The 12,071-nt window shown below is 44.9% G+C and overlaps 2 protein-coding genes and 1 pseudogene across 7 annotated transcripts in view; 2 read left to right on the top strand and 1 right to left on the bottom strand.

The window, feature by feature from the left end:
• LOC138498478 (zinc finger protein 268-like) overlaps positions 1–10,326 on the top strand; it is a 286,623-nt gene extending 276,297 nt beyond the window's left edge. For 3 of the 4 annotated variants that reach the window (XM_069622229.1, XM_069622228.1, XM_069622230.1), the window contains one exon: positions 6,187–10,326. In XM_069622229.1, coding sequence (XP_069478330.1) covers positions 6,584–8,185 — 1,602 coding nt within the window. In that variant the 5' untranslated portion in view covers positions 6,187–6,583 and the 3' untranslated portion in view covers positions 8,186–10,326. The remainder of the gene's footprint in view (positions 1–6,186) is intronic. The other variant, XM_069622231.1, reaches the window with a different exon arrangement.
• Positions 1–12,071, top strand: part of LOC138498483 (zinc finger protein 615-like) — a 222,110-nt gene that overhangs the window by 25,286 nt on the left and 184,753 nt on the right. The gene's annotated exons all lie outside the window — the stretch shown is intronic.
• Positions 1–12,071, bottom strand: part of LOC138498498 (zinc finger protein 850-like) — a 661,846-nt pseudogene that overhangs the window by 513,465 nt on the left and 136,310 nt on the right.

Raw genomic sequence — 12,071 nt, 5'->3', positions numbered from 1 at the left:
CCATAACTGGCAAATTTTAGGGGTTTTTCGGTTTTACCTGTAACCATAACGTCCCTGTAACCATAACGTCCATGTAACAACGCTTGTCGGTTGAATTGCATAGGTTTTTACTAGTGCAACGTAACCATAACGTTCCTTTAGCAACGTTTTTTGCCAGTGAATTTCATTGGTTTTTAGCAGGATACCCTTAGTTTGTAAAGAAGAACTGTGCAACATAGTGAAACTGCTGGCAGCATGTTAATGCACACAGCAGTCACCGACTATCCGTCTCTTTGCGTACATCGGCTGGCATCCATCCTGCTGTGGAAGGCAGCTGCTTTCTTACATGGTGGTACCTATCACCAAACGCAAAAAATATATACAAAGAGCACCATGTCGAAGAATGGCAAGGGAAAATAAAAAGCCAACAGGAGAAAGTCATAGGGAGGACACCATAAGGGAATGCATGAACAACAGAAGTAACGTCTACCTTCACCAATCATACTGCACTGCTACTGTACATGGGAACAAAGAACTAACGGCCAGAGTAACGACTGGCAAGTGCTAAGAGCAGAACGTCACTACAATGTACTAAGGAAACAACTTTCTGTAATGATTGCACAGGTGCTGCAGTATGCAATAGTACATAAGTATAACGTGTCATTCTGTAACGCAGCAATGCCAAGCACCTTAGCGTGGCAGGAAAGAAATGTCCCTCATGATGGAATGACTTTGTATAGTAACCCCATTGGTACGCACAGTAGTGTGTACCGTAAATTATGTACAATAAATTCCTGCATGTACCGCAAACACATTCTGTTTATCTGTAAGAAAACATATTGGAAAGGAAAGCATGGCAGTGCAAGCCGCAACCCTTCCACAACAGCATGTGCGCATAGCAAAGGAAAGAAACTATGTAAATACCAAAATGGACAGGCTGGAAGTCAAAGTGCAGAAATTGGGGAACAATTGTGCCGCCTTAAAGGTTGCGTACAAGGATATGTTTTGGACAAAATGGCACACTTGCACGTGTAGTCCTATCCCATGTCGGAGGCCGCCATCCCCTCAAAGATCCTGTCATGGGAGACGTTACGGTGACACAGTAATCTCTTGCTTCCCTAACAACCAATTTCTGCAAATCTGCATTTCCCCACAGTAAGTATCCACTTGTGCTACCCCTTCCCTTGCCTAATGGCTTGTAGGAATGTGCACAAGTGAACGTTAATAAGGAAAATGTTGCTAAGTGTTTGGGAGGTGTGTTTTTTTTCCTGAAATGGCGTTCTCACTCAGCGGCACACAGTCCTCGTTGCAATGCTCACAATTAAGAAAAAGGTAGGTGTCCTATGAACTATCCACAATGACAGGGAGGGAACCGTACAATGCCAGCAGGCTCCGCATGTCTGCATGTTGTCCACCACCTATCAATGCATGTGGTAGCGGATGTTTGTGCGTACTGCAAGTACACTCATGTGTATCTGTTCCTCTGTGTCCTGGTGACATCACCACTGCGCAGCATATGCGAAGGAACGTTAATTTGCTCGTGACGTCCACCCACGTCCTGCAGATAGCTATGCGGTTCAACATCCCACCTGCTGTACCCTATAAATAGGCAGCGTCTCCCAAAATATTCGGTGACGTGTGGCGCACTAGTAGTCTGTAGAAAATTGGCAACGGTGTGCATAGTATACCCATGCGCACAACGCAGTCAGCAAAAAAAACGCGTCCAGCAGACAGTCGTCCCAAAGCATACATGCCAACATTCTTTGACCAACAATTTATAGGAATCTTAACGTTTCAAAAATAGTAATTAGCATAATGATCACATCATGGAAAATTATGTCACATCAACTTGACCCGATGAAATGACAGGCCATGACATCACAGGACATTAAGTCACATGAACTTTGACCTTATGACATCACAGGAAATGACCTCAGTTGCCATATGGCCATGAAGAGATCACAGGAGCGGACTGCCTGGTGTGTTCTACCCCATATCCTCTGATGCATAATGATGACGAAATGTAGGAAATGAGTAACCTGTGCATAATGTGACCAGCTTCTTCCTCACCAACATACATTTTCCTCTTCAAACATACCAATAACAATAATGTAAATCACCATTCACTTTGGATTTTTAGAACTGCATAAAACCTGGTTAACAATTTATTAGATCACAAAACTTGTACTTCTTTAGGAATAATTTAATAGTTCTTAAAACAAACATGTCTGTAGGTGAAGACGAGCAAATAAATAAAGTGATAATACTGTAGGTAAATGCAATAACTGTTTTAAATTTGTAGAGGCCTAACACAACCTACATTTTTAACAAAATACAAGTGTAAGTGGTGTTAGAAAACCTAATGTTATATTTAAATAAATAAGCATCAGAAAATTGGGCCAAAATATGATGAAACATATAATACAGGGCGGGAAATTCAGGGGAGCTGGGATCTGTTTAGTTCCTGCTTGTAGCATAGACGAGTCTGGCTAGCTTGACACCCAACAGTCGCCAGGAGCTACATTTGACTCCCAGACCAAGTAGTGCCACACAAGCACACCTATGTGAATTTGGGACAATCTATAAATAAACATTATGACATGTATATGCTATTTAAAGCATAAGGGGTCATAAATAATAGATAAACTGATATGTTTCCATCTTTTGTGGAAGCTACAAAGGAGGGGGCAAAGGAGTAGCTCTTGAAACCATTTATGGCAGAAATTGGGTATATTTCACTTTTAGCAATGTTCAAATGCCAACATACACAGTGGTTTGGCCAGAAGTCATTTGTAAGGTCTAGCCCCCGGGTCTTTTATTGCAATTCTTTCACTTATACTCTGATTACTTAGTGTCAATCATCATTACTCATAGTCCAACTCTTCCTTGTCACACTACTTATTTAAAGCGATCTGCCTTCCCATAGGACCCTTACCCTTATTTGTTTTTCAGAGCTGTAGCCCCTTGCAGTCCGGGATAAAAAGCACCTGACATGTCCAAGAATCTGCCTGTCTATACCAAAGTAAAACAGGCAGTAAAATATAAAATGCATCCAAGGTTCACAGTGCTGCCTGATGGAGCCATGCATGTCACTGAGCCTGTAGACAGCAGGGTCTATAGTGCATATGCAGATAGCAGCAATCAGAGATGAAATGCAAGAATGCATAGCAAACAATTATCAACAATAAAGTGCTAATGCTTGCAGCTATGTCGCTGACTGAGCCAGATCCGACCAATATACACCCCTACTCAGCCACTGGTGTTTGCCTCCCTGAGCACTGAGATTGGTAGGAGGAGGTCTTTGATTGCAGCTCACAGCCAGTGCCGGTGTTGCCATTCAGTGAGGATCCTGCTGCAAGGACCTCTGGGAGCTGTAGTCATCAGGTTTGCAGGGAACCCGCTCACACCCAGACCCACAGTGTGGGGGTGTATCCCACAGTGTGGCACTCTGTAGCTTTCACCCTTGTCCTTAGAGGTGCTGCCCCAGGTCGGGTATCTGCTGATTGCACCCCATACCCTTGAATGGCGGAAGGGTAAGTGGATGTGGATCATCTGCACTGGAGAGGAGTATGCCTCGTTCCTCACGCATTCCCCCAGCAGAGGAAGAGGGCGTGTGGAAGGCAACTGCACAATACAACACCTGTGAGGCTGAGGAGGAGCAATCCATATCTAGGCTTCCCAGAGTCCTCCTCCCACCAACCCGTTGCTCAGGCCTCCTGGAGGTTCAGGCCTACCATGGTGGGATCGTCCGCTGGACATCCCTCCTGGGAAAGGGCAGTATTGACAATGGTAGTCAGGATCTAGAGTACAGAGAGGTGGGCATGGATAAAGGCAGCAAGGTGTGGTTTATTAGACCAAGCACTGGCAGGCAAAGTCATTCACAGTATCACAGCAGGCTGATGCGAGTTAATGATGCAGGGAGGCAAAGGGCCTGGCCCATCCACAGCTTTTACTCGGGCTAGAATTACATTGCAAACTTGTGGGAGAATATTCAGCTGGATCCTGACAGCACTGCTGAAAGCAGTTCACAAACTTGTGGAACAATGCAAGGATCTGGGAAAACATGTGCATTACATTTTTGCTAGAGGAAGATAATGGCAAAGATATAAGTGCCTCTTGAATGAACCAATGGACTTGGCTCTGTTGGGAGGGGTACTGGGTCAAGGACCGGAATCTGGCTCATTCTGCTTCCTAGTGAAGAACCTCAATGATGGTGTTTTTAATTCATTTTCACTCGGCGAGTTAAGAAGCGCACACGTAGAGACAAGGATGGAGGGTGTTGAGGTACAGCAGGGCTTTTTTTATTGCAATCGTTCATTATATTACATTGTGGCCAGATAAATCACCGAAATTGGATTCATAGGGGACTTGAGATTGATACGTGCCAAACAGGGATATGGTTAGGCTGAGATTGTTCAATATTGTGGGCTTTGACATCCTAAAAAAGGTGTTGCTTCTGTTATGTTAACAATATTTATACCGCGCACGGTCACCAGGAGGCTTCATGGCGCGAAGAGGAAAACAGACTGGAGCCACAGGAAGGCCTAGAATAGCCACTTTTTAAGAAGACCGTGAACGTGGAGGGTGCTTAAGCACAGACAGCCTTAGGTTGTGGCTGCACAGAAGACACACCTGAGAACAGATGGGGGGGCTTCTAGGGTTTATCCACTCGGAACATGGAGCCCTCACAATGATTGTATTGGCTCACATCAACCTAGTGTTTGTCCTCCATACTGGAAAGCTCAAAGGTTCTCGCATATACTGTTGTGATAGCTACCTAAACTAGACGCACAATAAATGTACTAAGGTAGGACTGGCAGGTGGCCGGTTGGTGTCTCGCGCTTCCTGATGTGACTAACTATGCATACTTTTCACATGTACATAAGTCGTATTCCATGGTCGATGCCATATGGGTTGCAACAGATACTGGCAATGGGATTCTCGCCTGTTCAGATAACGAATCTGGGGGATTATGTTGCATAGGTTCGCCTGGAGTAGGGTGAGTAGAATCTCCACCGTAAAACAACAGGAATCATGTGTGTAATCACTAAATGGTTGAAATCAATTTGTGGATATTGGCAGTGATCGGGCAACATCCCCATTGGTTAATAGGGACGGGATGAAAGCAGTTCCTGGTCACAGCACAGAGGGTGCAGGGGCACGCTGAGATTCAACCTAGGGGGCAATTACCAGAATCCACAAAAAAGGGTCTAGCTCGGGTTATGGGAGTCTGATAAGTAACCGATCCATTTACACCCACTCCTTAACAATAAAACAGGGTATGTGCCCCCTCCTGAAATCTACACAGTGGTATTTTGAACAGGGAAACAGAAGTGGAACCCATCTGGTGGATTACATTCAGTACCTAGCAATGAGGCATTTGTATAAATAATTAGGAAGGCAACTGGGATGTTTTGGGGAGTTCGGGGAGTCTCTCATACACTTTACCTTATTGCCAGAAATGTCATTCTATTGGTCTCTGACACAAGCTTGTTATTTCTGTCACTCCTGGGTTAGAGGGATGGGTTCGGAGTTTTTCTAGGTTTAAAGTCCATGTTTGAATGTAGTGCCAGCGTGGCCTGTGCCATTCTCACTGTGGGAAGAGATTGGCCCTTTTCATTTAATTCACAATGCAGTCCTTATTTCCTTAATGGTGCTGTTGGTTATATTATTCATGTTTGGGCCAATACACATTTGCCCAAATGTAATGGAGTCATCAGTGATTACATAATAGACTGGTCGAACTAATGGCCGATTGGTGACAAACTGCTGCTGATATTGTCAAATACCTGCCTTTATCATTTGTATATGGAAATTGGGAGGTTCCATGTAATAATTGCTGAACAAATAAAATGATAGAACATATATACATGTTCCTGATGATTAAACTATCCATTTAAAAGGTTTATTCATCGAGCTGTATTTTGTTTCCTAATGTTTTGGATGCTAAAACGTTCTAAAGAAAAATAAATCGCACTATTCCTGTTGCATGTTACCTCTGTCCCATTAAATGTTTTCAATGGAGCACCACTATTCTGCCACCCAGCAGGGTGCCTTTCCCCAATAGCAATTCAGCACTTCAAAGTCGTATAAGTTATTCTGTGAGATCATATCACTGCTACCGAGTAGAGTCGTCTTATTACATGTGATTCCTGCGATTGTGAACGTGTTGAAACTAATAATGTGCATCTCCTTTTATGTTAATAGGTGACTGATGCCCCAGAAATGCAACAACAGTGATTGTTAGATTCTCTGGACTAACGCAGTGAAATGTTTCATTGTTAGAATATGCAATTTCCAAGCATCTTAGAAGAGTGCAAGTTTGGGGTCCAGTTGTCTTTTCAGAGTATTCAGGAACTCAGATTGAGAAGCCTGTTGGATACATGAACATGATGGCTTCCGTCCATGCAACCCCTTCCTGGTAACATCCAGTAACGAAGCTTGTTCAGTCTGTAAATCCTGGGGGAGAGGGATATCTAGCAAGAAAATGACAATGTGATATGTGCAATAAGAAAATCACTTCTCATTTGTGCTATGAATTAGGGAAACGGTTCAGTGAAAAAGGTCCACACCTGACAAAACAAATTGCCAATAAACTTTACAGATGCACAGAATGTCGGAGCAATTGCCATCTCAAGAACATACTTTTTGCCCTCATGAAGACATAGGTGAAAAACCTTATCAGTGCACTGAATTTGAGACTAGCCTCCATTTGCATGATACACTTATCTGCCACCATCAAATGCATAACAGTGAGAAACAACATGTCTGCAGTGAATGTGGGAAAGGGTTTGTTACAAAGAGAAACCGTACTATCCACCAGCGAACACATAGAGGTGAGAAACCTCATGAGTACAGTGAATGTGGGAAAGGTTTTGCGTGGAAGCAATGTCTTATTAACCACCAGAGAACACATACAGGTGAGAAACCTTATGCGTGCATTGAATGTGGAAAAGGGTTTGCTAGAAAAAAAGATCTTACTTTCCATCAGAGAAGAACACATACAGGTGAGAAACCTTATGAGTGCACTGAATGTGGGAAAGGGTTTGTTACAAAGAGAAACCGTACTATCCACCAGCGAACACATAGAGGTGAGAAACCTCATGAGTACAGTGAATGTGGGAAAGGTTTTGCGTGGAAGCAATGTCTTATTAACCACCAGAGAACACATACAGGTGAGAAACCTTATGGGTGCATTGCATGTGGGAAAGGGTTTGCTCAGAAGGGATCTCTTATTCGCCATCAGAGAACACATACAGGTGAGAAACCTTATGGGTGCATTGCATGTGGGAAAGGGTTTGCTCAGAAGGGACATCTGATTAGCCACCAGAGAACACATACAGGTGCGAAACCTCATGAGTGCAGTGAATGTGGGAAAGGTTTTGCGTCGAAGCAATTGCTTATTAACCACCAGAGAACACATACAGGTGAGAAACCTTATGGGTGCAGTGAATGTGGGAAAGGGTTTGCTCAGAAGGATTATCTGATTAGCCACCAGAGAACACATACAGGTGAGAAACCTTACGAGTGCATTGAATGTGGAAAAGGGTTTGCTAGAAAGTTAGAGCTTACTTTCCACCAGAGAAGAACACATACCGGTGAGAAACCTTATGAGTGCACTGAATGTGGGAAAGGGTTTGCTACAAAGGGCAAGCTTACTATCCACCAGAGAACACATACAGGAGAGAAACATTATGAGTGTACTGAATGTGGTAAAGGGTTTGCTCGGAAGGAACATCTTACACTCCACCAGAGAACACATACAGGTGAGAAACCACATGAGTGTAGTGAATGTGGGAAAGGGTTTGCTCAGAAGGGACATCTGATTAGCCACCAGAGAACACATACAGGCGAGAAACCTTATGCGTGCATTGAATGTGGAAAAGGGTTTGCTAGAAAAAAAGATCTTACTTCCCATCAGAGAAGAACACATACAGGTGAGAAACCTTATGAGTGCACTGAATGTGGGAAAGGGTTTGTTACAAAGGGTGAGCTTACTAGCCACCAGAGAACACATACAGATGAGAAACCACATGAGTGCAGTGAATGTGGGAAAGGGTTTGCTCAGAAGAGACATTTTATTCGCCACCAGAGAACACATACAGGTGTGAAACCTCATAAATACACTGAATTTGGGAAATGTTTCAGTCAAAACAGTTCCCTTATTAGGCACCAGACAAAACATGCAGCCAGGGTTTCAGTTTAGTGAATGTGGGAAATACTTTAGTGAACAGGATGTTCTCATCTACCATGAGAGAGAGGACATGTAGGTGGTGAAATCTCTTCTGCAATTGAAGATGCTTCAGAGAGAAGGAGGTGCTTCTACAATGCTACTGAGTTTGGCATGGCTGTCTAATACTGTGAAGAACCTGCCTCCACAGTGGTTCTTGGTTTCCTTTGGCACACAAATGATGGCTGATTGTGATTGTTGAATCACTGCTGTTTGAAATGCATCTCTTCTGGAATGTTCAGAAGGGAGACTGTACCTTCTGTATTAAGGTAACCAACCTATGGAACACATTGCCTAAGGACCTCATGCAAATTAATGGGCACCAACATTTTGGAAAAAGACCCAGTGGTTGAATCAATAACTATAGACCCTCATTGGATATATGGGGTGTCCCCACCCCTCCTATTTTACAGGGATGCTCCCAACTACTAAAATGGAACCCAGAGGGCATCTTGTCTTTTTCTGTACTCATATTATGCTCTTGCTACATAGATTCTAAAAAAGGATTTAGGCTCAGAGTGCATTTCCCTTCTCCACTCCATTGCACAGCTCTATCAATGTACAACCCTTACAACATACTATACTCGGAGGTTCTGCAACACATCACGACAGTTCCTATCACAACTAATGCAAATGTATAGGGATAGAGAAGGTTTTCACAGGAGAGGGGCATAATATGCATTACTTAACATGGAGTTATCAATTATCATTTCACTGTACCAACGTCTTAGAGCCAAGAATGACTACCATTTTAAAAAAGCATGTATTTATTTACACACATAAAAATCCTTCATACATTCTTTCTAGAATAACACGATATTCCAACTCTCCAAGTTCACATAGAATTCAAGCACATTTGCTTGGCTGTTAAGCATCAACTCTCGTCTTCTAAAATCAATTCAATCTACTTGATGTCTTTAGTCAAGGACATTCCAAAACATGTCAAGCATATAAAGCCCTGTCCAACTCCACCTGGGGTTTAAATCTCCTTTCCACTGACAGACACAAGTCCTGTCCAGCCTTATCCCCTCTGCATCTGATCGTCCTAGAAGGTCTGCGAAGACGCTTCGACCCATTGGAATAGTGGGATCAACTATTCTCGGCACCTTCAACAAACCCTGCCAGTAAACCTCTTCGGAAGTGTCCCTGGGCCAACCAGTGGGCTGACCAGCTTACACGGGACATTTGCTCTGTTACCACCGCTGTTTCGAGGAGGCCCACGAAACTTGGTATACCGCTTGCTCTGTGTCCACGGCACCCTCACACCGAATTTCGTACACTTGGCATTCCCAGGTCTGTAGTGAGACGAGTGCGCCCGGACCGGAGTAAACGCGGTTACCGTGTTGCCCTGCTGTGGCAACGACCTGTGCAGGTTCGCTGCATTTGTGACCCCCTCGTCCCCGAAGCCTGCCGCAGTGGAATTGGTCTGATTCCTCCACCCGGAGCGGAGAAATCGCCACTGTCCCGTTTGGGAATCCTCGCTGCATCTCGGGAACTACACGGTGTCGAGACATCCATTCGAACCTGCCAGCGAAGTGGACTGTACTGGTGAAGTTTGGGTCTGTCTGTGTCAGGGACCAGTAAGTAGTCATTACACCAACCGGTGGCACAGGAGCCCACTTTTACGCACAAAGTGGCCCATGAGGGCCCCTTTCCTTTCCACAGCTATTGCGAAATAGCGACTCCATCCCGCAATCTCCAACTGCCTCTGGCCTCAAGTGGAGGCCCTGCTGGAATAGTGGAAACTTGTTCTTCATCGCCTAATCCACCTTCCTGAGCTGCTAGAGACCCTCGAAGAGACCCTATTTTGTCCATTGGCACAAGCGTGTGCATGTACTATTGAGCATAAGGCTCCTCTCTTCGTAGGGCTTGGACTGCCTCTTAGTTAGGTGTATTCTTGATGTCAAACTGGGTCTAAAGATTACTTGCACTGCCTGTTTTCCTCCCCATCTAGGTGGTCTACATATTTTGTGCTCTTAACCCCTTAGACGCCTTTGGTCTTGTATATACATTGTACTGATTGTGATGTATTGGTTTAATCTAGTGTTACTGTGATTCTTTGCTATGGTCTATGTTACAAAGGCCTTGTAATAAATGTGTCTATATTTTTAATATAACACCTGTCTGGAGTAATTTGTAAGTGTCCTTTTTTTGTGTGCTCATTGAGGTCTTTCAGTCACCCTCACCCCTCTTGAGACTTAGGGCCTCATTACACGGTAGGCGGTAAGGGTTAATGGTCACCGGTAATGGTACCGGTGACCGTTAACCCTTACCGCCTTACTACGAGGTCCCTTTGCGGGGTGGTACTTTAACGCCTGCTCTTTAGCAGGCTTTAAAACCCACCCCGCAAAGGGACCAGGGTACTAATTACAGTACTGCAATTTGCGGTACCGTAATTACCACCTTCCCCATTCCCATTATGCCCTATGGGGCAAGAATGGGGAAGGGCAATGGTGGAAGGGGGAATTACCGCCCCGCCAACCTTGGAATATGGCGGTAATTCCCCTTTTCACCAAGGCGGTGCCGGTATTTTACCGGCAAGGAGCAAGGTGCTAAAAGCACCTTGCTCCACCGCCTACCATGTAATGAGGCCATTAGTCTTGACCGCCTGCCATAGCTACCCTGATTGGTCTGGCTTGTCCAGAGGTTACCCTGTTCCAAGAAACTAGGTTGGCCTTCTGAACCTCTGCCCCTCATGGTCAGAGTTAAGAAATCCTTCTTAACAGTCTTCAAGCCTTGAACTATTGGGCATAGCACCAGATCCCAAATATAGCAATGTTGATGGGCTGCCCAACAGGGTTAACCAACTAGGAACAGAGGACCCATCCAGGGGTGCATTAGTTCCCCCTGTCCCTTATTCTGGGAGGGCGTGTTAGGAAAGATTCTCTTTACTGCACCTTTCCTTCCATCTTTATGGAACCCCCAAACTTTTTGCTTTGATTTTTCAATCGGACCTGTACTTTTTCCAGCACAGTGAAGCCTTAAGCTTCACTCTACTGGCCTTTGCTCACATGTTTTGTGGAAACTGATATGTCCTTAAGGCTATCAGTCCTGGGGAACAGTGTTTCCCTTAGTCTTGTGACTATGTTGCTACTTGTGTGTTTTGCCCTAGACTAACACTCAAAGGATTTTTTGGTTATTCGGAGGTGCATAAAAGATGGTCTGGTGACAGCAGTGACTTTTCCCCACTTTTTGGGAAATTTCATTTTAGCTTAACCGTGTTTACCGCATTTGGCTACTTACTGTGGCTACTAGTCAAACATGGCTTTGCCACAAGGTTTTTCGCCCCTTCTTTTTGCATCTTGTTGTTTAGCCTTCTTCCTGGCCTCAGAGGCCAGAAAGATCCTTATAAGGACTTCCAGTGCCCAGGAAAGCAGGAGCTTTTGGCGGGCTACTGGAGGGCTTTTGTGGTTTTTCAGGCAGGATGTGGGCTGGGTCATTCTGACCCTAATACACATCCTAGTTTCTGTGTGTCTGAGTGGTATGGATGAGTGTTCCTGCCAGTGGTCCTGATTGGACCACTGGGGTGTGTGTGTGGGCTAGTTCTGCCATTGGCTAGTGGGAGTTTCGACTCCTACCTGGCTTTTAGGATAAGAAGAGGGCCCCTGCATGCAATTCTCAGAGATCCTGGAAGAACCTGAAGGAGCCAAGAATCCATCCTGGTGAGAAGACCCGCAAAGAAACCTGTAACCTGTCTGAAGGAGGCCTGGCAACCAACTTCTGCTGCAGTCCCGGTGGAGCCCTGTCTGTCTCTTGATCTCCAGTAGGCCTGCGAAGGTGCTACGACCCCAGGAGTGGAGGGACCATCCATTCCCGAAACCTACTCGGTGCCCAGCGCAAAAACCGCCTTCGGAAGTGCCTG

Source organism: Ambystoma mexicanum, chromosome 5q (assembly GCF_040938575.1).
Source record: "Ambystoma mexicanum isolate Mex_15411 chromosome 5q, UKY_AmexF1_1, whole genome shotgun sequence".
In the NCBI taxonomy this organism is placed as follows: domain Eukaryota; kingdom Metazoa; phylum Chordata; class Amphibia; order Caudata; family Ambystomatidae; genus Ambystoma; species Ambystoma mexicanum.
Note: the sequence above shows the minus strand (reverse complement) of the source record. Positions and strands in the feature narration are given on the sequence as shown.